General features: G+C 41.9%; 2 protein-coding genes across 2 annotated transcripts in view; one reads left to right on the forward strand and one right to left on the reverse strand.

The window, feature by feature from the left end:
- Positions 1-24955, forward strand: part of LOC146625155 (DIS3-like exonuclease 1) — a 32153-nt gene continuing 7198 nt past the window's right edge. Inside the window, exons 1-12 of the mRNA XM_085362709.1 lie at positions 1-147; positions 4335-4546; positions 6317-6445; positions 7984-8105; positions 9538-9705; positions 11378-11456; positions 11567-11740; positions 14506-14675; positions 15209-15370; positions 21373-21620; positions 23640-23732; positions 23815-24103. Of these exons, the coding sequence (XP_085218835.1) occupies positions 4522-4546; positions 6317-6445; positions 7984-8105; positions 9538-9705; positions 11378-11456; positions 11567-11740; positions 14506-14675; positions 15209-15370; positions 21373-21620; positions 23640-23732; positions 23815-24103 (1659 nt within the window). The 5' untranslated portion in view covers positions 1-147; positions 4335-4521. The remainder of the gene's footprint in view (positions 148-4334; positions 4547-6316; positions 6446-7983; positions 8106-9537; positions 9706-11377; positions 11457-11566; positions 11741-14505; positions 14676-15208; positions 15371-21372; positions 21621-23639; positions 23733-23814; positions 24104-24955) is intronic.
- LOC146625156 (serine/threonine-protein kinase pim-3-like) lies at positions 2647-4559 on the reverse strand. Its single transcript, XM_085362695.1, has 4 exons — positions 4281-4559; positions 3085-3265; positions 2828-2998; positions 2647-2738 (listed from the first exon to the last, which is right to left on the reverse strand). The coding sequence occupies exons 1-4, from the start codon at positions 4557-4559 to the stop codon at positions 2647-2649; spliced, it is 723 nt and encodes a 240-aa protein (XP_085218821.1).

A 24955-nucleotide genomic window follows, 5' to 3' on the forward strand; every position in this document is an offset into this window, starting at 1 on the left:
TGAGAACAGCTCACGTGCCTCCAGTCCCTCCTGCTCAGACTGTGAAAACTTCCCGATGGTTCCCACTCTGGAGACCTCCTACCTTGCGCGGGCTGCAAAGAACGAGTTCCTGAACTTGGTGCCTGATATTGAAGAAATGCGACCAGGGTGAGTAATGCCATATTAACCCAAATACTGTCACTATGACATGTGTCTCACAGACCAAATGTAAGTCGACACTCATGTTCTCTAGTTCAAGCGGAAATGATGTGGATCGATTCAAATTCCTGAGCCTGGATGATTTCAGCTGGAAACAAACCAACTCTGCTTCTTCCTCAGATAATTCAATTCAATTTTATTTATATAGCGCCAAATCACAACAAAAGTCGCCTCAAGGCGCTTCATAGATACAGAGAAAAACCCAACAATCATATGACCCCCTATGAGCAAGCACTTTGGCGACAGTGGGAAGGAAAAACTCCCTTTTAACAGGAAGAAACCTCCAGCAGAACCAGGCTCAGGGAGGGGCGGGACCATCTTCTGCGACCGGTTGGGGTGAGAGAAGGAAGATGGGATAAAGACATGCTGTGGAAGAGAGACAGAGGTTAATAACAGATATGATTCAATGCAGAGAGGTCTATTAATACATAGTGAGTGAGAAAGGTGACTGGAAAGGAAAAACTCAATGCATCATGGGAATCCCCGGCAGCCTACGTCTATTGCAGCATAACTAAGGGAGGATTCAGGGTCACCTGGTCCAGCCCTAACTATATGCTTTAGCAAAAAGGAAAGTTTTAAGCCTAATCTTAAAAGTAGAGATAGTGTCTGTCTCCTGAATCCAAACTGGAAGCTGGTTCCACAGAAGAGGGGCCTGAAAACTGAAGGCTCTCCCTCCCATTCTACTTTTAAATACTCTAGGAACAACAAGTAGGCCTGCAGAGCGAGAGCGAAGTGCTCTAATAGGGTGATATGGTACTACAAGGTCATTAAGATAAGATGGGGCCTGATTATTTAAGACCTTGTATGTGAGGAGCAGGATTTTGAATTCAATTCTGGATTTAACAGGAGAAATCTGCTCTCTCTTTCTAGTCCCTGTCAGGACTCTTGCTGCAGCATTTTGGATCAGCTGAAGGCTTTTCAGTGAGTTTTTTGGACATCCTGATAATAATGAATTACAGTCGTCCAGCCTGGAAGTAATAAATGGTAAATGCCCTGTATTTATATAGCGCTTTACTAGTCCCTAAGGACCCCAAAGCGCTTTACATATCCAGTCATCCACCCATTCACACACACATTCACACAATAAATGCATGAACTAGTTTTTCAGCGTCACTCTGAGACAGGATATTTCTAATTTTAGAGATGTTGCGCAAATGGAAGAACGCAGTCTTACATATTTGTTTAATATGTGCGTTGAAGGACATGTCCTGGTCAAAAATGACTCCAAGGTTCCTCACAGCGTTACTGGAGGCCAAGGTAATGCCATCCAGAGTAAGAATCTGGTTAGATACCATATTTCTAAACTTTTCAGGGACGAGTACAATAACCTCAGTTTGATCTGAATTAAGAAGCAGAAAGTTAGCGGCCATCCAGGTCTTTAAGTCTTTAAGACATTCCTGCAGTGTAACTCATTGGTGTGTGTTATCTGGCTTCATGGACAGATAGAGCTGGGTGTCATCTGCATAGCAGTGAAAATTTATGCTATGTCTTCTAATGATGCTGCCTAGGGGAAACATGTATAATGTAAACAGAATTGGTCCTAGCACTGAACCCTGTGGAACTCCATAATTAACCTCAGTGTGTGAAGAGGACTCTCCATTTACATGCACAAATTGGAGTCTATTAGATAGATATGTCACAAACCAAACTGTACACTGGTAAACTGTTACAATAAAAAAGACCGTAATTTTCTTTACTCTTCTTTATTTATGTAACTTTTGTTTTCACTGGCAATTTAGTATTAGGTTAGGACAAAAAACAAATTAGGAAGGTTAAAGACAGAACATTACTAGATTGTGGTTTTAATTAAAATGTAGCCTTTGACAATGCTGAACACATGAGAAGCTACTTTAAGGCATATCACCCAATTTGTAATATTGCTAAACATTTCTTAAGGCAGACGAGTCATGCTGGCTGGGTCAGTGTCATTTTTGTTGTAATTGATGTCTGGTTTGTTCTGTTCCCTAGTGATGGGTAGGGATGGGTACCAGTATCCGGTGTTCTGACATAATCCTTGAAATAGTAATAACACAGTATCCTCAGCAAAGATGAATTAAACAAGTTTTATTTTAATGGAAGTTTACTTCAAGTCTTCAGATTTTTACTGTCTTTTATTTGATTACTTTAAAGTATATGATTACATTAGAGTAATTAAATAAAGACAGTTTTGATGGAGCTCCTGAGCCAGCCCAAGCTCTCTATGAAGACGAGGAAAAACTCCCCTGGGGGGGCCAGACTGACGGGAAGAAACCTCGGGAAAGCCCATTCAAAGAGAGATCCCCTTTCCTGGGATGGCTGGGGGGGGTTTACAGGAATTCCAAAACACTGAAATTTAAAGTGGGCCAATTAAAAAAAATTATTTCCTGAAAAAAAGAAAGGTAATTCATACATCACACATAAATGATAACGTCTGAATTGTGTGTGTTTGTGTGTGTGTGTGTGATAGGCTTATCTCAGCCAAGTGTGATGCTGTAGCTCCTCCAGCGTCGGCCGCGTCTCCGGGACTTTGGTTAAACACGCGTCCAAGAAATCCCGGCAGTCTGGAAAGAAAGGAAAGAGAAAAAACATGAAGATGATAGTTCCAGTGGTCCAAGCCATCAGTCAGTCTTGAAGTGTGACGTTTTCTTACTTTTGGACAGATGTCTTTTGAATTTCAGGCGCTTTTTGAGGAAGCTCGTGGTGTTAAAGTCCCCGGCATGAAGCGCTTCGTACAGAACCACTCCCATTTGCCATACCGTGGTGGGTCCACACCTGTAGCAACTGCGCCCGTACCACTCGGGAGGGGAGTAAATTTCTGTACCTAATAAACAGACACAATTGCAATTTCTTCTAAAACAAAAGGCGAAAATTGTGACATCTGTGAAGAGCAAGAGCAGAATATGTTACCATAGAAGACGCGGTACTGCGACTGCTCCTTAACAAAGCAGCTCAGTCCAAAGTCGATGATACGAACACGCGGTACATCTGAGCCGGTCTCAATTAGAATGTTCTCACTCTTGATGTCCCGGTGAAAGATGTGTTTATCCTCCAGGTGCTTCGCAGCATCAACCAGCTGCTTCAGAATGACCTGGAAATAGAGCAGGGCGATATGACCAAAAATATTTATCACGATATACATTTGAAAAGTTGTGATAACGATATAACTGACGATATAACTGACACTAGACAAAATACTTTACAACGCCACAACTTTATTAGTGCAAAAAACCCCATAAATGTATTTTCACTTAAACAAGCAGCTGTTTTTTTATGTGCATTAAAGTTATATAAAAATGTAACAGTGCAAATGCAAATTCCTCGCTGACAGTTTAACCAAAAGGCATTTCCAGTGGAAATTGGCCGACATATCCTCAGCATAACCATGTAAAATATCCACAAAGCTTAAAAAGAGGTTATACACACACAATACGGTAATATCACGTTGAGGTGCAGTACGTATCACTCCGCGAGGCGCCTGCCTACGATAGCCGTAATGCTCCGACAATCCATCGAGCGGTGCGGCTTTGTAGCTTAGCAAAGTCGCCGTGTACATAAAATCGTTTTGAGGTCAGTAAACACAACCAGAATTCATACATAAGGCACACGGGATTATAAGGGGCACTGTCGAGTTTCAGAAAAATCAAAGGATTGATTTTAAGTGTGCCGTATTTTCCAAACAACACGGTAATAACGGCGGCCCGCTAGCATGCGCTACCAAAAATCGTGCTTTGTTGTGTATCTGACGGACGAAAGCTAAACCAGTTCCACACCACTAAAGTTGCAGCATTTTTACAAACCAGTTCTGGTTCATCCGTTTCATTCAACGATCCACTTTTGCTCTTCTCTTTCTGCGTCACCGCCATCTGCGTATGTAAACATAGGCACTGCGCATGCGCGTTTTACCTATTCTAGCGCGATATTTCATTTTCCTATCGTTGCCCAAAATTACACCGGTATTACCGTGAATGGTATGATATAGCCCAGCCCTACCTGGAAACGATGAAAAAGACAATAATCAATCAATGGGTTAATGTTTCTCTAATACTCTGTGCTTTGATTGAATGATGTACAGTCTAAGACTCTTCTAAGGCAAGTCAACTTGCCTTGGCCTTGTCCTCTGGCAAAAATCCTCCATTTTCTTCTATGTATTTATCCAGGTCCACAGCGGGGACAGGTCTCTCCATCACCAGGATCAGCTCTCTGCCAAAGTCAAACCACTCCAACAGAGACACTGGGGCTGATGTTTCCACTGATCCATCTGCTTCAGCTGCAAGCTTCAGCATGATGGCAACTTCCACTGACACATTCTTCCCGTTATCATCCTGAAATATTTCAACAAAGTGGATGATGAGGCACAGACGTTCCACAGGTGAACGCTGCATGCAATCCACTAATGTAAAAACAATTCAAGTCTTGCACATTTACCTTCACTTTGCAGTACACTTTCCCCTTTGGGATGTGTTTGATGGCCACCTAAAAGACACAGGGCATTGATGAGCATTTCCTCAGTATGACATCATTAAAGGTGTAAAACAGCATACATCTCAGCTTACGATATTATCCCTTATCTGCATTACTGCCTGTCTTACTACCACCATCTGAACACTTACTGGTAAATGATCCTTTATGCGGTAGCCAGCAAACACTGCTCCACAGCCGCCTCCTCCAAGCCGGTGCTCCTCCACGTATCTTGCTTGGAAGTCACCTAAACAGACAAACACAAATTGGGTTTTACTACAGCTGTCACACAAATTACTCTCTGCTGTACCCTAAATGTTCATTTTGCTCTTCACCTGAATATAAGTACCTGGGTATGTGTCAGCCAGTCTTACAGGACTAACACAACCATTCACACTCGCATTTCTGCATTCACACCTATGGGCAATTTAGTGTTTCCAATTAACCTGTCACCACTAACTGCATGTCTTAAAATGCAGTTAGTGGTGATGTCATTAAAATGAATGCAACTTGTCTGCGTTGTTAACTATCCCCAAACACGGCACCTGCTTCCTGAAATGCTCAGAGTAGCTCATCTGCAACCAGTAACCAGCCGTGCTCAAAGTCTTTTAAACGACTTTCCTCCCCATTCTGATGCTCTGTTTGAAATGTTGAGTTGCATTCATAATCAAGCTGTTAGCTGTGTGCCCAGCTTAACCTAGCTACACATGTCTGTAGACATTGACCAGGGGTCAGCCTCATTATATCAGAGCTCTGCTGACAAAGCTGAAAGAGACGCAGCCTGTGACTTGAAATATGTGTCCAGCATAAACATGCAGGAGCGCTTTGGACAAACTTGATGAGCACTGTAAATAAGAAGTCCCACGTGAACTCGGGTTTCAGTCCAGTTTATTCCTGATTTGTGCTCACACAGCCATTTTAGAGTGTTGCATCATTAATGTGATGAGGCTTCACTTTGATAGCGTTAGGTGGACATCTGGTGAAACATACAGAGTTGTCATACTGAATCACTACTTACTGTTTTCCATTGAATTTAACGTACACAGCAAAGAGAAAAAAGCTTCATCGTGGACTCTCTTTGCAGTTTCACTTTGCAGAATCGCTGAATTTTCTATACATCATCTATATTAACTCAACTAGTGATCGGGGCATTTGTAGGCCTTTATTTCTTATTTCATCTGTTTGATCAGTACAAGTGTTCATTTTTAGTGTGAAACAGCTACTACATGTACTCTGAAATGTGCCACGTTAAAGTTAGTGCAGTATAGTGTTCACACATAGTCAACATGTTTCAGAAAAAAGCAATCTGCTGCTTTAGTTCACCAACTGGGCTTTTATTGTGAAACTCAAAGGATAACAAAGCCAGGTGTCATCCTCTTTCAATAATTTCAGATCAGGATCTTATGTTTAGGTCTAATGCATATTATCTGACAGACAAGTCTTTGTTTTATTTTGATTTTTACAAACAAGAGTGAATTTAAAAAATGAGCCAAAATGAACAAAGGAACATAAATTATGTTAGGAAAAGTCAACATACATTGGTCTATTTTTTCTCCCTCGTGCTTCAGGGTTAACGTTCTCCTAACATCCCCACCATTCTCCCAAACTAATGAGAGGCTTTCTTGAGTGTAATTTATGATTTTATTGAATGTACTTGTTTTTGTAATGTGCGTTTGTGCAGATATTACAAGCGGCTGCAAACCCTTGTCAAAGACCCTCGACACGACTGCGTGCTGTTTGCCAATGAATTTCAGAAGTACTCTTACTGTCCACGAGAGAAGGGCGAGAGCCAGGAAAAATGGCAGACCAGGTCAGTGCTCATTATTTACCACACTCACTGAAGTGTACAGTCAAGTTGCTGCAGCACATGTAGCATAGAAATAGAGTCTATAGAGTCTTTTCCTTTCTCATTTTTTCCTCTTTGTCATGTTTTTTCTTCTACTTATACTTCTTTGACTTCATTTTGTTTTTCTGGGTCAAAGTGTGACGTTACATGTTTCACTAGGTGAAATTTGTAAATCTCATTAATTATAATGGAGATTATGCTAATAAAACATATTCAGTTCTTCAGTAAAGATGAAATACTTGCACCATGGGAAGTCCCCAATCTTGCCTATTGCAGCGTAACTAAGGGAGGATTCAGGGTCACTCAATCCAGCCCTAACTATAAATCAAAAAGGAAAGTTTTAATCCTAATCTTAATAGTGAGAGGGCGTCAGTCTCCCGTGTGCAAATAGGAAGCTGGTTCTACAAAAAAGGGCATGAAGGCTGATGCTCTGCCTCCCATTCTACTTTTGTAAACCCCACAAATAAGCCCGCAGCCTGAGAGTAAAGTGGGTGTGTAAAAGGGGTTTGATTATTCAAGACTTTTCTGTGTAAGAAGATTTTAAATTAAATTCTGGATTTAACAGGGAAGCCAGTATGGGAGAAATATGTTCTTTTGTTCTTGGACTGGATTAACTGAAGGTTTTTCAAATGATGCTTTTAGGACATCCTGATAATCATCCAATCACACAAAATGTCTTTGACTGCACCTGCTGACTACTTCTGCTCAGCAACTCTTGAAAGGAAATTGTGTTTCTAAAAATGTTAAGTCTCTGGGTTTAAAAAATATTTTGTGAAAGTGACATAAATGTATAGTTCACACGTGTGCAAAATTCATCTGGGAGATTTAAAAATGTAAACATTACATTTGAACTTTCTTTCAAATTGTGCAACAGGCCAGCGGTGCAGATGCATATGGCACTTAGAGCACACGTACTGGCTAAGATGTCAATCGAGCATTCATAGTGTTTTGTCCCAATAGGGGTTCAATGGGTAAAGGGGTCATTTTAACATTTTCAAAAATGTTTTTCCTCCACTTCAGGTAGAAAACAAGTGCAGGAACAAAGAAGTCAGGAGGACTTGTGAATGGCAGCTTAAAAGTGATTAATATTTATACCAGTTTAATAGAGAAAAGCACCAAAAGGATTTAATGAGTGTTTTTAATAATAGAGACTTGGTTGTAATGTTAATCACGATCTGACAAACTTTTATGTTGTGCCAACAAATGAAGCTAGAAGTGCAGTGTGTTCTCATGAAATGTGTTTATTATATAGATAAGGCACTCAATTATTTATTTTTTATATTCTTTCTGTGGAAGCACCATTTGAATTACAAGTAGTGTGAAATCATAACTTCCACCTACAAAACAGCAAAAACTTAGTGGGATATGTTAAAGATTATTGCTTTAGCGGGCAATTTGCTTTCATGCATCTTATGCTAAACTTGTGAGTTCATTTAATGTGTGTGTGTGTGTGTGTGTGTGTGTGTGTGTGTGTGTGTGTGTGTGTGTGTGTGTGTACTCAGCTGCAGTGTGGTACTACAACCACCTGGCAGGAATGATGAATATAGTGATGATCACTGAGGATCCTGAGGCCGTAGCTCAGTTCAGCAGCCTGACGTCTGGAGTGTACGTCATCTCCGTCCAGGTATATGAAATACCTTTATAATACCATCTACTCTATATCGGCTTCTTATATGTAGCCACCTTACAGGGATTTATCATCATGCATTTAGAGAAACACGTGGTTTGAACACCTAAAACTGAAAGTCAGCTCTTTGTGTTAAAGTCGTTGTGTTGGAGCCTATATGATGGAACAGTTGGTTGGTCTGTATTATTTCACTAATCTTCAGTGGGACTATTGTAGCATGTAGCAGGCATGGGTTTTTGAAACACTTACATTTTTGGCAGCAGTATTAGAACAGTCTCACTTAGAAGTGAAATTGGTGGTTGTTGTCAAACTTTCGGTCATTACACATGATTTCTTGGTTAAGTGACAAAATGTAAATATATGTGGCATTTAGTCTGTTTACATACGGAGAGCTGCACTTTGTTTTTCAATTCATGTCAGCCTAGCAAGCATGCTGTGGTTGTATAAAACACAGTGACAATGAGTCAGAAAACTATTAAACTAGTATGTAAATGAGAATTTCGCTAAAGGTGAAGGTCACAGCCTTGTTTGTAATTGCACTGATTGATCCGAGCTCTGTCAGAAAAAAACAGTTACACTTTTTACCTATTTGTCGATACACTGGTATCGCCATTTAAAATGGTCAATAAATGACAGTTAAAGTAAAGAAGAGAGGTTAGAAACAGCCTTTAGCCATGTTATGGGTATTGATATTATATGTTTGGCTTCACAGGTACTCTGCATCTTCCCTCTTGGCAACGTGTTTGGAACGCCGCAAACACGAGTCGGTCAGAGAGTAAACTCATTGCTCAATAAGGACTGATATCAAGTCTGATGTTTATTTAAAGGAAAAAGAGCAGTACATGCTAGTAGCCGTGAAATTAATATTACATCGCTTTCTATTGTGATACATTTTTGATACATTGCTGCCAGATTTGTATATTTTTATCCAAACATACGTACCCGGGTATTTTTGAAAACGCAGATTTTTCTATGTGTTTGCGCCTTTCGTCCACACGTAAACGGCGTTTTCGGTCACTGAAAACAGAGATTTTCAACCAGAATTGGTAGAATTCATTTAAATTGGTTGGTTTCCTAAAACGGTCGTGGCGTTTAAGCACGGTCCAACAATTAACAACAGGGTTGAGGTTGTTGCTTTGGGAAGCCCATTCCAAAAACTCGCTTTATTTATTCTGAAACCAGTTCTTATATCTATTTAACTATTATTGTAATACTAATACTGAGGACGTCTAACTGTATCAAAAGGTTTAAGCATCTGGCTGTTGATTTGAGGTGAATTTGAAAGATTTTACTCTATTTCTCTTTCTCGAACCTGATAAGGTTAAGTGGAAGAGGATCCAAAACTTAGGCCCTTGAAGGGATGTTACTGGAGCTAAGAAGGCCAACTGAAGTAATTTATTTCTTGACCTGTGTGTTTTTCCTTTGCCAGGATTATTTGCAAAGCTTCTGGTCAGATCTGCAGGCAGCCCATGAACTGTTTAGCTCCATTTCTCAGGCACAACAAGAGACAGAGGGCGACGATGGGGAGAAAGAGTTTCCCGAACATCTTCCCGCTGAAGTCCTGGAGGCTGGTATAAAGTCTGAACGTTACATTCAGGTAAAAATGTACCAACCTGTTGTTGGGTCTAACGCTCAAACCCCGCTGACTCAGCGCTTTCTTTTACTTGCTGCAAGGGGAGAAGGTCTTCATCTGATCTTAGCCCAACTCCAGCCTTCCCTCAAAGCCCTTTTATTAACTTCAGTGGTCACACAAACATCAACATTAATGATGCGACAGATAAGACACGCACATGTGAACGTGTGTCTCTGCAAGAGTGAACATGTGATGTGTGTGTATGTGAATGTGTCTCTGTGAGCATGTGATGTGATCAGTGATGTGTGTGTGTAGAAAACAGAGGTGAGCATTCATGCTAAAGATCTGATCATCTTGTGCAATGACAAACATATTGATCCACAATTCTCTAACTCCTGTTTTAAGTATACCGGATCTCTCTTTAAAACACGAGTTTAAAACAACTGCAGGAACAACGTTTAAATATTTTAGTAGCTTTAAGCCTGTTCATTTTTCAGAGAAACTGCAGGTACCTTTAATACATATACTAATCTATACTAACGAAATACACTGAGTGTAGGGAGTGTGCTGAGGAGGTAGGAGTATTTGAGGGGCTGACGAATAAAGAAAATGAGATGAAGAGCAGGACTGTTATTGAATGAAGAAGATATGAACTGTCTCTAAGTTTTCTTGCAGTTTAATTTTAAAGGAGAGAGACAGAAAAAACACATCATTATTATTATTATTATTATTTTAAAAAGTCATAAAGGGATTGGCAAGTTACTTTCAGTGAGTCCCCAAGCAAAACATGGCTTAGTATTTGGGGTAGAGACCTTTGTTGCCAGTGGTAAGACTTTTCTTGGTATCAAGTGGAGTAGTCAGAGGGTGACGATGGGGAGAAAGAGTTTCCTGAGGCAGATGGACATCTGCGTCTAAAGGTCAAAGGTCACTCTTTCGAGGATGCCAATGTTCACATTTTGGACAGAGAGGACAGATGGTTTGAAAGAGGAGTGAAAGAAGCCATCTATGTCCACTGTGAGCGACCATCTTTGAACAGAGGCGGGGCTTACGACACCAACTCTCTGCCATCTATAATCCAGTTTTGAGATCCTTCCCAGACGCCTTAACGCCCACTCACATCCTGGGCCATCTGACCTCAGGAATTCGCATGATAAGGTGGGGCCAGGTTTCACAATGAACACACCCGAAACTCTGGCTGATTGGGACCCACACCCAGTTTCACACCTTGGCTCAGGCGATTAGAGGATCATCAGGGGGTCCTTTTGTCCCTCTGTGGGGGGATACTCCCTCTAGGTTTATATCTGGGACTCTCCACCATTTGACCTTAGAACTGAAGAAGCTTCTCGGATGAGAGGTGAAACGTCTTCAAGCAACTTAAAGAAGTCCAGACGCTTTTCTTTGCAAGCTCCTTTGACTACGATGACCTGGATGACTGAGAACCTTCACAGACAGTTTTTGGTTGATATTCTATCGCTCTCCATTAAATGAAACTAACATTAAAGAAATAACATGAATAATTGTTCTTTCTTTGTAACTGAGGAAACCTACAAATTCAGCAGTGATAATTATTTCCCCAACTGTACCTGAGCAGGTATGGAGATGTCACAAAGAGAAGGCAGTGGAGTTTTTCACCAGATTGTTTAACACAACCTCAGTGGCAGAAGAGTAAATGTCTTGTTTCATTCCTTTTTACTAGAGTACACTGAATGTTAACAAGCATCGGGCACAGAACGAGGCTTTCGTCAGGCCGAAGAACTTCTCAACCAAGAGCACAGGTGAAAACGCCTTACATTTTCAAAACAGGTGGAACAGACACATTAAACTTATATTTGCTAGACGTTTCTGATCTCTTCTCCCGACTTTGACCCCCCCCTATCCATCTTAGATCTGACTTGGGATGTGCTTGTGTATGGTCGAAAAAATCGAAACAGAGCGGTGCATGGGGACGAAGTTGTGGTGGAGTTGTTGCCCAAGAACGAGTGGAGAGGGAGGGACACAGCCCTGACTGATGGGGATGAAAAAACTGGAGAGGACAATGAGAGTACACCTCTGCCAACAGGTGGGAATGTTTGTACTCCATTCATTCACATTTGATTTATTTTTGTATTTAATGATATTTTGTGTATTATATTTTCTGTCTGATTTGCCTAAAATATGTTCAGGATATCTCACAAATAAGTAATGAAAACAATGAAGCATCTTGATCGAACCACATGAATGGTTCGATCCGTGGCTCCCCGAGTCTGCAAGCCGAGTATCTTTGGGAAAGATACTAACCCCAAGTTGCTCTCCGATGCATCCATTGGAGTATAGTGAGTGTGAATGTTGCTTAGTAAGCACTTAAACGCATAGAAGGAAGTGCTTGTGTGAATGGGGTGATTGGGTGAGAGTAGAAAAGAGCTGTATAAGAATTAGTCCATTCACCATTCTTGTTTATATCACCTGCATGAAGCAACATTATAAGAACATATTTGGGTGAAATAACATTTGGAAGCTATTTTCTGGACAGGCATTCACAATTAAACTTTTTTTAAAGTTGCTACTGATTTTTATTACAGTTCTGGTGTAATTTGGCACAACTGAACCTCTTCTCCATGGTTCCATTCGTCAGGGAATAGCTTCTTGACAGCCACATTTCCAGAGATTCAAATAACGATGAAGTTTCGTCGAACAACTCAAGGGCCAAATGCATCTCTCAGGTTCTGTGTCACGTCTTTGCTGGTTTTTCCTGCTTTTTAATGACATGGCAGATATTGTTCATCTTCTGTAGAATTTTTTTTACGTCTGACACCTTTTCTTTCGTCCAATACAAAAGAAAGTTTTAAGTCTAGGAGACACAAATGGCAGGGAACGCATCCTGAGCTTCCACTAACATACAGTTCCCTTTACCAAACACAACAGAACAGAGACAGACGGGGCCCCGTAAGTTTGCCAGTGTAACCTCGCAAATGACAAAAGAGAGAAAGAAAGAAAAACACTAATTAATTAAGCACACAACTCAGGGCCCAGTATTCAAAAGGCGAGGAACACTCCTGCAACTATACACGTGGACTCGCACAAATAATCAATAATCTTTTCAGCTGTGGCAGACCTAGAACAGGGAGGGATAGTTCAGGTGCAAAAATACTGTTTTAGCTTGTCACACTTTTAATTTGGCTAATGGGAACACCCTGTGTTTTTACATAAAAAATATGCAACACATAAAATACATTTTAATCTAACTGGAGGCAATTGACCATTGTTAACCCTTCTTATTGTTATTATTTTTACACACGAGGTCCTAAGGACAAAAAACTTCCCCCCCCTGCGGGCGGTCAATCCTTCAAGCTCAGGTCCTCTACCAGAGGCCTGGGAGCTTGAGGGTCCTGCGCAGCATCTCTGCTGTTCCCAGGACTGCGCTCTTCTGGACAGAGATCTCAGATGTTGTTCCCGGGATCTGCTGGAACCACTCGCCTAGCTTGGGAGTCACCGCACCGAGTGCTCAGGTTACCACGGGGACCACTGTTACCGTCACCTCCACATCTTCTCAAGCTCTTCTCTGAGCCCTTGGTACTCTAGCTTCTCATGTTCCTTCGTCCTGATGTTCCTGATGATTGCTAAATCTGTCACTACAGCCGTCTTCCTCTGCTTGTTCACCACCACTATGTCCGATTAGCCATCACCATTTTGTCCGTCTGTATCTGGAAGCCCCGAAGCATCTTAGCTCGGTCATTCTCCATCACACTAAGGGGCGTCTCCCGTTTTGACCTCGGGACTTCCAGGCCATACTCGGCACAGATATTCCCTTTATACTATGCCGGCCACTTGGTTATGGCGTTCCATGTATGTCTGCTAGCATCTTGCACCCTGTTGTTATGTGCTGGATTGTCTCAGGGGCATCTTTACGCTTGTATCTGGGGTCTTGACTGACTGGTCTGGTAGACCCCAGCCTCTATGGATCTTGTACTTATGGCTTCATGTGCTGCCATTATTAGTGCCTCTGTGCTCTATTTCAGTCCAGTCCAGCCACTGGTAGGATTTCTGGATGTGAGCTAGTTCTTTTATCTGTTGGTGGTACTGTGCAGGATCCTGTCCTTCCATGATGGTTCCTCTTCTTGCTCCTCTTTCTTGGGTTTCTGGTGCCTGAGGTATTCACTAAGCACACCTGAAGCCCCTACCAGTCAAAAGTGTGGACACGCCTTTTTTTTAGTGGTTTTTCTGTCATGGCCTGGTACTTCTACATAGTAGATTCTCACTGAAGGCATCAAAACTATGAATGAACACATATGTAATTATGTAGTACATATGTATATACCGGCTCCCCCCCAGTGCTGCGTTCTTTCTCCTCTGCTCTTCTCCCTGTACACCAACTGCTGCACCTCCACCCACCAGTCTGTCAAGCTAATCAAGTTTGCAGATGACACCACCGCTATTGGACTCATCTCGGACGGGGACGAGTCTGCCTACAGGAGGGAGGTTGAACGTCTGGTGTCCTGGTGCAGCCACAACAACCTGGTGCTGAATGCCCAGAAGACAGTGGAGATTATTGTGGGCTTCAGGAAGCACACAGCCCCACTCCCCCCCATCATCCTGACTGACACCCCCATCACCTCTGTGGACTCATTCCGCTTCCTGGGTACCACCATCACCCAGGACCTGAAGTGGGAGCCTCCGTCACCTCCGTCATAAAGAAGGCTCAGCAGAGGATGTGCTTCCTGAGGCAGCTGAAGAAATTCAACCTGCCAACACGGACGATGATGCAATTCTACACCGCAATCATCGAGTCCATCCTCACTTACTCCATAAATGTCTCTCTGTACTGATGTCTGACATTTAACCCCACAGGTCGTATTGTAGGGATCCTGCAGAGGAACTGGAGAGACTACGTGGTAACTTTCCCCACTAGGGATGGGATTCAGTCCCAGAGCAGGAATTCCCAGCGGATACTGACCATACCTTGGGACCAGCGTATTCCTAAAATCCGCATCAGTACTCAACAGGCTGAAGCTCTGCAGGTCTGACTTGACTTACATCTATAGGTTGATTTTATTTTCATGATGTACATTATGGCTTAGTCACATGAGTAAAAATAGGACGGCACCTGCCTTGTAACAAAGAAAAAACGCTGCTTTTCCAGTGATTGCAGTGAATATTTTGCATTCAGCGTTCAATTACAAGTAGTTACGGCAACCAACTGGTCGATCAAAGGTTGAGAATACAACACTGTCAACCTCTGGATGAACGCTTTCAAGGTGATTGCCTTGAAAAGCAGGACTCTATCTCCAGACCATCTTATCACCATTTGATTGGTGTTTTGCACCCTTTAAATAAAAGTAACTGACTGAGAGTAGTTGCAGAATTAGTCCCCGTCTTCCAAAGAAGCATTTCAAAGCCAACAATATTGCAAATTCATTGCACATAGCAACACCGATCTTGTTTGCGCTCCAGTCTCTAGTGTTACTATAGCATTATGCTTTTGTCTCATAGTGTGACCAGTGTTTACTAAGTGCTGTCTCATTTCTATCCCTGTCTTCTCATCCTCACCTAGGACCACAGAGTTGTGGTGCGCATTGATTCATGGGAAAGCACGTCATTCTATCCCAACGGCCATAGTGTACGGGTTTTGGGTCGAGCTGGAGAGCTTGAGACTGAGGTCCAGACCATCCTCCTAGAGAACTGCATCCATATTCTTCCTTTCTCAGACGCACAGGTGAGAGCACCTACGTTAGAGATAAATTCAAGTTTTTACATCTCTAAAAGGCAAATTCCACAAGCCTATATAGTATGTTTCACCTTTCGTATTTAGCTGTTGTGAACCCATCAGCAATTATTGTGAATATAAATATTATGATAAAATGTGATTTTTTTTTTATGTCTATAAATTGCAATTAAACAGTTAAATTCAACCATAATTGACGCAAATGGTGGCAAATACCCATCTACACAGTTTGGAAATACTTTGGTGAGTAATTTGCTTCATCCTGTGTGATAAAACTTGCAGGATTCTAGTAAGTTAAGTAATTTCAGAAAATATGTTTTTGTTACTAATTCCCAGCTCTGGTTGTACTTTGGATGTAGGTTTTTGATTGTTAAGGATTAATAAGCTTCAGAATTGTCCAAAAACAGCTGGACATTATTAAAACATTATTACCAAATCACCAAGCAGTGAAAGAACCCTAGCAGCTCCATATACCAAAAGCTTGGGGAAAAAAAGAGTCTGGACTTTTTCTTGAAGATGTTTCACCTCTCATCTGAGAGGTTTCTTCAGTTCTAGGAGAAACTGGTGCAGAGTCCCAGATTTTAAGCCCTATGGGAGTGTCCCCCAGGAGAGATGGACCCCCTAATGATCCTCTACCTAATCACACGAGCCAAGGTGTGAAAATGGGTGTGGGTCACAATCAGCCAAGTATTCGGGTGAACCCACTGTGAATCCTAGCCCCAGCCTATCATGTGATTTCCTGAGGTCAGATGGCCCAGGATGTGAGTGGAAGCGTCTGGGAAGGGATCTCAAAACTGGATTATAGATGGCAGACAGTTGGTGTCGTAAGCCGCTGCCTCTGTTCAAAGATGGTCGCTCACAGTGGACATAGATGCCTCTTTTACTTCTCTTTCAAACTATGTCTTCTGACAGCTGAGTCTTGTCTCATTTTAAGAGCTTCCTTTACATGTGTGTGTTCCCTCTTTTTTCCTTCAGGCTTAGAGGGAACATGTTCTGCCCGGTGGTGTAGGGTCCTGATTACTCAAAGTTTGTGTTCCAGAGGGTGATGGGAGTCAAACAGGAGGTACTGGTCCATGTGTGTGGGCTTCCAGTAAACTTCATGTTGAGGTTTCCGTTCTCTTTAATGCGCACGGCAAAGTCCAGGAATGGCATACTGTTATCCTTTGTGTCTTCCCTGGTGAACTTTGTTTTTATCCACAGCGTTGATGTAAACAGTGAAGGATTCTACTTCCTGGGTTTTGATTTTGACCCATGTGTCATCAACATATCTGTACCAGTGGTTAGGTACTGTCCCTTTAAAAGAGCCAACAGCCTTTCTTTCCACCAGTTACTCCTAGACCTGAAGAAGCTTCTGACAGGTGAAACGTCTTCAAGGAACTTATAGAAGTTTGGACGCTTTTCTTTCCAAGCTCCTTAGACTACGATGACCTGGATGACTGAGAACCTTCACAGACTTATATGACCAAAAGGTTTGCAAGTTGACAGCTCGGTCCATAATAACCCTTAATGTGGTCACCCTACTGTCAGCTTACTTGGCTAAGCTCTTTCAGGACATTGGCCACCTGCTTGATAAGGGCACCTGTATGCATTTTCCCCTTCTCAACCTCATACCAGTGATACTGAGTGGGGTGAGGGAGGAGTAGCTGTCTCTCATTTTTATAGATCCCATACTGGCCCATCAGGCCATTGATGGCAGAACTAGCTTTTCTGTTCCACTACTGGCCATGACCATTGCCTTTGAACATTGACTTGGCGTGATTTTTTTCTTCCACATCCCAAATGGTCAGCACTCTGGGCGTGGCACACGAGTGGCTGATTTAAAATGAAGCAGGTCTCTCTCTGAGAGTCATTGTGAACATTCAGAATGCTAGATCACTTTCTACATGCTCATTTTATGAAGTATTTGAGAGATTCCTTATCTATACTCTGTTTAGGGATGGGTATCGTTTAGGTTTTATCCGATACCGGTACTTTTGAAACTGTGCGGGTGCTTAAATGGTGCTCTAACCGTTGCTTCCTTCTCTCACCCCAACCGGTCGCAGCAGATGGCCCCGCCCCTCCCTGAGCCTGGTTCTGCTGGAGGTTTCTTCCTGTTAAACAGGAGTTTTTCCTTCCCACTGTTGCCAAAGTGCTGCTCATAGGGGGTCATATGATTGTTGGGTTTTTCTCTGTATCTATGAAGCGCCTTGAGGCGACTTTTGTTGTGATTTGGTGCTATATAAATAAAATTGAATTGAATTGAATTGCTTAAAGAATGGAGAACACAAACTTTGTCCAAAAACCTCTTATGTTTTTATTTTTAGCAGTCTCTTTTTTCTGCAAAATGATAACCAAGTTAGCCTTTTCTTTTGATACAACATACCTACTTTGTTTGGAACCGGTGAATAATGGAAAACATGTTTAGCTGTTTGTTTTTTTTGTAAAAAGATAACGGTGTTAGCTTTTTCTGCAGCTACAGGGCATGTATGGTATCACTCTATCAAACAAGAAGACAGTCGCATGTAACTACGACGGTGTTTGCTAGTTCACCTTACATGCATTAATGTAATAACGTGGTTAGCCTACTCAACGTAAATTACACACGAACAACATTAAGCTCCTCACGCAGAGAAGAACGGTTGCTGCTGCATCATCATCCGTCTGCTACACTGGCAGGGCTAGGGGCCAGGACTCTCCTCTTCGGGTTTTTGGGGGATGTTGCTAACTCCAGGTCCAATAACAGGCAACCCACCCGCAGCAGATGTGCTCGGTGTGAAGTCTCGCAGCAAGCTATCAAATACGATGCATTTCTCTGCTTTTAAAAAAACGCTATAGCGTTGCCAGGTGTTTCATTGGATTCGAGGTGTTACTTCCTTTGCACAGTATCACAGTATCACCTTAAAGCACTTGTTGCTGCTGAGTTTGCATATTTTGCTGTGAAGTACAGCCAGACTTTTGACCGCTTTGCCTTGGACATTTAATCTGTAGCTCTGCTCTCAAAGAACATACGTACCTGGACCCGCCTACTATCCTCGGAAACGTAAAATGATTGGCTAGAATCCAAAGTGTATGACATCTCAAGAAAAAAAAAAGCCACCCGTATCCGGTATACCCGCACCCAATGTTCCCTCTAATTTTTCATGTGTCTGAGCGAACACAGAAACTCCCTGAGCGATCCCTTGGACCACTGTGAGCAACAGCAGACGTGTGCACTGTGGTGACGCCAGCATTGAATCCATGCAAGTTACATGGTTTATTAAAATAATAAAATTACAGCATTTACATTTATGTTAGACTACTTTTAATTAACTATTTTAGCCCACTTACAATGAAAATTTAAAAAAACAAAACAAAAAAATCTTGTTCATGACCTGTGTAGCATGTTAACACTATTGGAAGTAAAAATAACTTGAACTCCAATTTTGAAAACACAAGTTTCTTTGGTTGTTTTTTTCATAAAGCTCTGACTTGTATTATGAGTCTGTGGTCTGGGAGAGAGTCTGTAACTCTGTCTGCAAAATACAGTAAATAATGACCAATGTTGGTCAATTAATTATATAGTTACTTCTTCAAAAAAGTAACTGAGTTATGCAAACAACAAAGTTTTTTGCAGCTGTTTACCTAAAAATGCAGCCAAGGCGTTTTTTTAAATAAACATTTTAAATTATTTAGAGAACAATCATCAAATTGCATCAAATCTGATGCCACACAAATTATTTGTGCCACTCCAAAAATAATTTCTGTCAACTATGAGATGAAGGAGAACAACAGCCTGATACCTGCAGGCCTGACAGCAGCAGATGTGTCACTGCTGTAACACCTGTAACACTCAGCAGTCGCCTCATTGTTCTGACACACACTAAACGTCGCCACGCCGCTTTGCTCGCTAAAACACCGGTGTCGGCACATAAGGACGCTGTCAGAGCCTGTCAACGACATTGATTAGCTGCGTATATACGAATGTGAATCGCATTACTGGCTGGATCCCATACGGGAGCAGCCAGTCACTGACTAACACTGCAAAACAGACTTGTTAAAGTATTGATTTTAATTTCAATTCAGATTAGATTTTTTTTTTTGTGCGCAACGCAGATTTTCTGTGCGCAGAGACCGTGCCAGCAGTGCGCAATTGTGCACACACACAGCTTCGAGGGAACATTGCCGGTACCCATTCCTAACTCTGTTCCACATGTGTTATGTTTCCTTCAGGATTAGCTAAATAAGAGAGGATTATTTTCCATTTATTAAACTGCATTTAGCTACTCTTTCGTATCACATTTACTTTGGGAATGCACCAATTGGTCCACATCCTGTTTATGCAGGGCCCACTTTTAAACGGTAAATTGCTGAAAATGTAGCCATATATAGCGCTTTTCTGTGTCTTGCACTCCTTTGCATAGATTGAAGCATCTGTGTGTTCCTGTTTTGTTGAGTGTATCTGTCTGTGTGGCTGTTGAAGGCTACTGAGAGTGTGACCTTCACAGTTCACCAGAGGACCATCTATTACATTTGTTAGGTTATGCGTTTTTGATATTATTGCATCCTCACTGGCACACTCAGTCCTTAGTGTGGGCTTACCCTGCTCCATACCTTGTTAAGGATAAAGAACTTACAACCTGGAAGTAGATTATATCTCCCATAGTGAGATACAGAGAATGGTTGCTTACCAGGGTAACTCTGGTTTTCTGAAACCCAGGTGATGTTTGGTTTTCACCTCCAAACAATCGCAGTCAGAGATCAGGTGAAAGAGGAAAGAGCAGAGAGCGTCAAAATAAAAGGGAAATTATGGGAGCAAACACCAGAGTTTAACAATTGTTCATCACTAAATACAGTACAGATATTTTAATAAGGAGAGGTTATTTGAAAGAATGAAATTGATTTACTGATGAACAGAATTTAAACAGGTGATTTGCCGTTAGACTCAGATGGCCTATCTCAGCGGAACAGAACCCCGTCTGTGAAAAGGATTAGAGCAGGAGCCCCGAGAGCCTGGAAGCTGGTGGTGGAATGGTTGAATGGAGCATGAGTGATGAGATGAGGCGTGTACAAGGAAGAATAACCGAGGACACAGCATGAATGCTGATTGGCCTGGAGAAGGTGATTGGACTAGACCACTTCAGGAACGCCTTTAGCCACACCTCACCAGGTGTAGACAATCGGCAGTTAAACCTAGGCAACACCTGAAGACAACTGCATTTCCACTGTAAGGAGTGTAAGGGTTGCAATGGGCTGTAACAAAGGACAAGCACAGATGAGTCCACTATCATAGACTGGAACATCATTCATAACTTTTTATGTTATAAAGGGGGTGGCAGTAGAGCTTCTGTGATTGGTCACATCAGAGAGTGCTTGGTTATCAGAGAGTTACCATAGTAACCAAAGGTTTTAAAGATTGCAATATAGCTATTGTTGTCCAGAGGGGCCGATGGTGCGATATGGCAGCCTCGCTTCTGTCAGTCTGCCCCAGGGCAGCTGTGGCTACAACTGTAGCTGCCTCCACCAGTGTGTGAATGTGAGAGTGAATGAATAGTGGCATTGTAAAGCGCTTTGGGTGCCTTGGAAAGCGCTATATAAATCCAATCCATTATTATTATTATTATTATTATCAAATCAACAAAATATTAAAGAATCATTAAATATGTGGAATAGTTCATTCTTTCCTTTTTTCATCAGTGGTTTACACACTGGCTTGCAGGCAAAATGTCACTGGTTCGATTGCAACCGGAGATACAAATCAGGGTTGTGCCTGGAAGGGCATCTGGTATAAAACTCTGCCGTATCAAAAGATGCTGAGCTATCAGGTGTGGTGACCCCTTGTGACAAGGGAGCAACTGAAAGTGAAACACTGTTTTGCTTTGTCTTTGTGTAAAGTGTCCTTGAGTGTTTTGAAAGGCGCTTAATAAAATGTATTATTATTATTATTATTATTAATGTTTTGTATAGAATCATAACAAAATGTGAAAAGTTCAAAAGACTATGCGGCTGTTTAGCTGTGCCTGTCCGTCTGCCATCAGCTGAGAGAGATGCCGGTCAACTCTCTGGAGAAGCCGTGGACGGTAGACCCCTCTGAGGTGGCAGAGCGGCGGGATCTTAGGGACAGTCGCCTGGTGTTCAGCATCGATCCACGCGGCTGTGAAGATGTAGACGACACGCTGTCTGTACACAAGCTCCCCAACAGAAGGCTGGAGCTGGGAGTTCACATTGCTGATGTCACTCACTTTGTCAAAGAGGGTTCGCTCACAGACTTGGAGGCACGTTCAAGGTGAGGAACTGGTTGGAGTGGTTGGGTAGAGTAGGTGGGATATAAAAGGATAAAAGAAAATTACAGCATCTTGCATAAGTGTTCAGAGGAACTTTCAGAAGTACAAAGAGGCAAGAAAGTTGTTGCCTGAATTAATGTTGCATCAGCAGCATGCCTTGTAGCGCAATTATAAATAACACAGAGGGCCACCTTAAATAAGGCTCGTGTCTGATGTGAAGCATTAAGCCTTAAATGTCTATCATTTAATCACATGTAGAAGGACTTCACAGGGTCCATGATGGCTTTGAAAGTATCACTGGCACCAGGAATTGAACCAATGGTCAGCACGTTGTTGGTTCAATCCCTGGTGCCTTCGGGCTTCATGTTAAAGTCACCTTGCACAAAATACTTAACCCCCAAATTTCCCTGGATGCATCCGTTAGTGTGAGTGTGCATGTGAGAGAAAATGCTTAAAGGTATAGACTAACGCGCTGTATGAATATGTGTGCGAATGGACGAATGCTGGTCGTGCTAAAAGGTGGTTGGGGTTCTCACAGTAGAGAACTGCTACACACAGAACACAGTGGTCCATGTTGTTACGAAGAACTTGTGCTCATTTTGAGTACGATGCCATTAACAGGACAGGGGAATGTTTCCGCTGTGGGAAAGCCTGAGTGATTTTCACTGTGGCCTTCATAAACATATATTACTACGGGACATGGCAGCCATACTTGTACACAACATTCAACCAGAAGGTCATGCAGCAAAAAAAGGAAAAATGAGTCCGCTTCCAACTAAATTAGTTTTATTCTACTGAGTGGTAGAAGTAAAGAACAGTGTGTCACACATCATTTGTTTTCAGATCCCCTTTGTACAGTTACGGGTGTCAGGAAAACACCGGAGGTCACATGATGGCATGTGACCTTGAGTACCTGATGTTAATGGTTTGTCTATAATTGGCTTTCAGTGCATCTTATTAATAAAGAGGATGATGATACAAGACAGTTGAACCACAGTAATAGAACAAGAAGATATTCATCTGTGTTTATGTCCAGATATATGCACATGTTCTGATTTATTTATTTATTTTGTGCTGTATTGTACAAATGAATAAAACTGAGTTTAAAATATCTGCAGTAAATGAAGTGAAGGTCGGGGCTGCAAAAGTAATGCTTGCACTTGATCTCCACAAATTTTCCTTCCTGGGAACATGCAGCGATGACACCATGTGACAGGGAAGCAGCCCAAAAAAATTTGTGTCACAGCTGAACGGCCGACAAATCTGCAGCAAATGCATTCTGCTGTCATCTCGGTGTAATCTCGCTATAATCCAAAATCTCTACGGAATTCTTTCAGCACCTTGTTGAGTCTTGGAAGTGAAGAAAGGAGTGTTCAGAAGGCAGAAGTGTCTAACCCAGTGCTAATAAAATGTATCTGATAAAGTGTAGTCTGCAGATAAATTAGTAAGAAGGTCCATGAAGTGCATGTCGTTTTTTAAAGGCAGCAGCAGCAGCAGCAGCAGCATGTACAGAAGATGATTGAGAGCCGAGTGAGGAGAGAAACTCCGTGTAGACTGTTAACAACGTGCACTTATAAAATAATACTGAAATCTTACTATATATTTTTTATGTTGTGATTTTTAATGTAGTTTTGGTCCTCTGCTTTCTCTCTGACTTACTCTAAAATTCCATTTTACATTTCATAGCTGTCCACAAAGCAGCGTGCAGATCACCCACCTGTCCAGCTCGCCTCCACACTTTAAAGAAGTAAATTAAAATCTCATGATTGTGGTTTGAAGCCTTAAATTCTATTTCAGAAAATGGGGAATATTTATTAAATCATAAGAAAAACATTTTGCTTATTTATTTCATCCTTCCTGACTTATTAATAAACAGAAGGATGAAAATGACAAAGGTGGAACAAACTCTGAATATTTAGTACTTATTTTCAAATTATGTCTCACTTTTGATTAGAAAGAAGATGATAAAGCTGCTGCTTTGATCTCATTGCCTTTTTATATTTATTATGTCACTTCTTAAGGGCTACAACCTACTACCTGGCAGACCGCAGGTACGACATGCTGCCTGCTATTCTCAGCGCAGACCTTTGCTCACTGCTGGGAGGTGCTGACAGGTTAGTAGACTTCCCATCACACGTTTCATTTTCATATGCTTAAAATGCATGCTAGTTGTGTAACTGACACTTTCAAATTCAGGTATGCAATGAGCGTGCTTTGGGAGCTTGACGCAGAATCCCTTGAAGTCCAAGAGGTCTGGTATGGTCGTACACTCATCCGCTCCTCCTATCAGCTCCACTACGAGCTGGCTCAGGCGCTCCTCAACGGAGAACAGGTTGAGGTAGCGGAACTGGCCAACCTGGGTCCTCAGGAAAAGGGTTCTAAGCTAGCTCAACTCACTGAGGCACTTGAGATGCTCACACATGTAGCCAGACATCTTCGGGCAAAGAGGGACAGAGGAGGAGCGCTGGAGCTGGAAGGAGTGGAGGTATGATTGGTTTCTTGTATCTTCATAGAGTATTTTGTGTGTTTTGGTAATGTGTGTACTTAACAGTAAGACTATATAAATAAAGACTGCAAACATTTAAGGTTCATGTTCTTAATTGAAAGCGTAAGCATGTTATAGCTGAGTGTCTAACCCTAACACATCGTCATTACTGACGTCTAACATACGACACAAAATGATTCAATGAATCTGAAGTGAATCAAACAAAGTAAACCGTGCACATAGCTTCAGTGGAGAGAAATCCATTCTGCACATTAAAAACTGGAACCACTATCTTTCTCGCACATTTCAGCTGCAGAAGATTCTCCCTTCTAAGCTTCTGTCTAAGTGAAAGTTTGACTTAACCTCTGTGTTTGGTCATTTTGTCAGATGACATCATGGTTAGAAAATTCAGTATCAGTCACCCCGAAACACTTCATACAGCCGAGGGGAGGAAATCAGGTCAAAAGACACCTGTGGAAAAGGGCCAGGGATTAATGATAACTAATGATTAAATGGAGATTGGTCTATAAACATGTAGTCAGTGATAATGATGACAAAGAGGTGATGATGATGTTCGGCGTCATCATGAGAATCCCCCAGCTGCCATGGTCTATTGCAGCATAACTAAGGGAGGATTCAGGGTCACCTGGTCCAGCCCTAACTATATGCTTTAGCAAAAAGGAAAGTTTGAAGCCTAATCTTAAAAGTAGAGATAGTGTCTGTCTCCTGAATCCAAACTGGAAGCTGGTTCCACAGAAGAGGGGCCTGAAAACTGAAGGCTCTGCCTCCCATTCTACTTTTAAATACTCTAGGAACAACAAGTAGGCCTGCAGAGCGAGAGCGAAGTGCTCT

This window comes from Diplotaxodon limnothrissa, linkage group LG9 (assembly GCF_057381915.1).
Source record: "Diplotaxodon limnothrissa isolate DT_005_m linkage group LG9, D_limnothrissa_male_GT1.1, whole genome shotgun sequence".
Taxonomy (NCBI): Eukaryota; Metazoa; Chordata; class Actinopteri; order Cichliformes; family Cichlidae; genus Diplotaxodon; species Diplotaxodon limnothrissa.

Bases quoted from the DNA above. Each gene is read 5' to 3' on its own strand.
- LOC146625156 (XM_085362695.1), bottom strand. From the start codon at position 4,559: ATGCAGCGTTCACCTGTGGAACGTCTGTGCCTCATCATCCACTTTGTT. The intron at 2,999-3,084 runs GTAACATATTCT...TCTGTTTATTAG, and splicing joins GCAGTACCGCGTCTTCTATG to GTACAGAAATTTACTCCCCT. The intron at 2,739-2,827 runs GTAAGAAAACGT...CTTTCTTTCCAG, and splicing joins CAAAAGACATCTGTCCAAAA to ACTGCCGGGATTTCTTGGAC.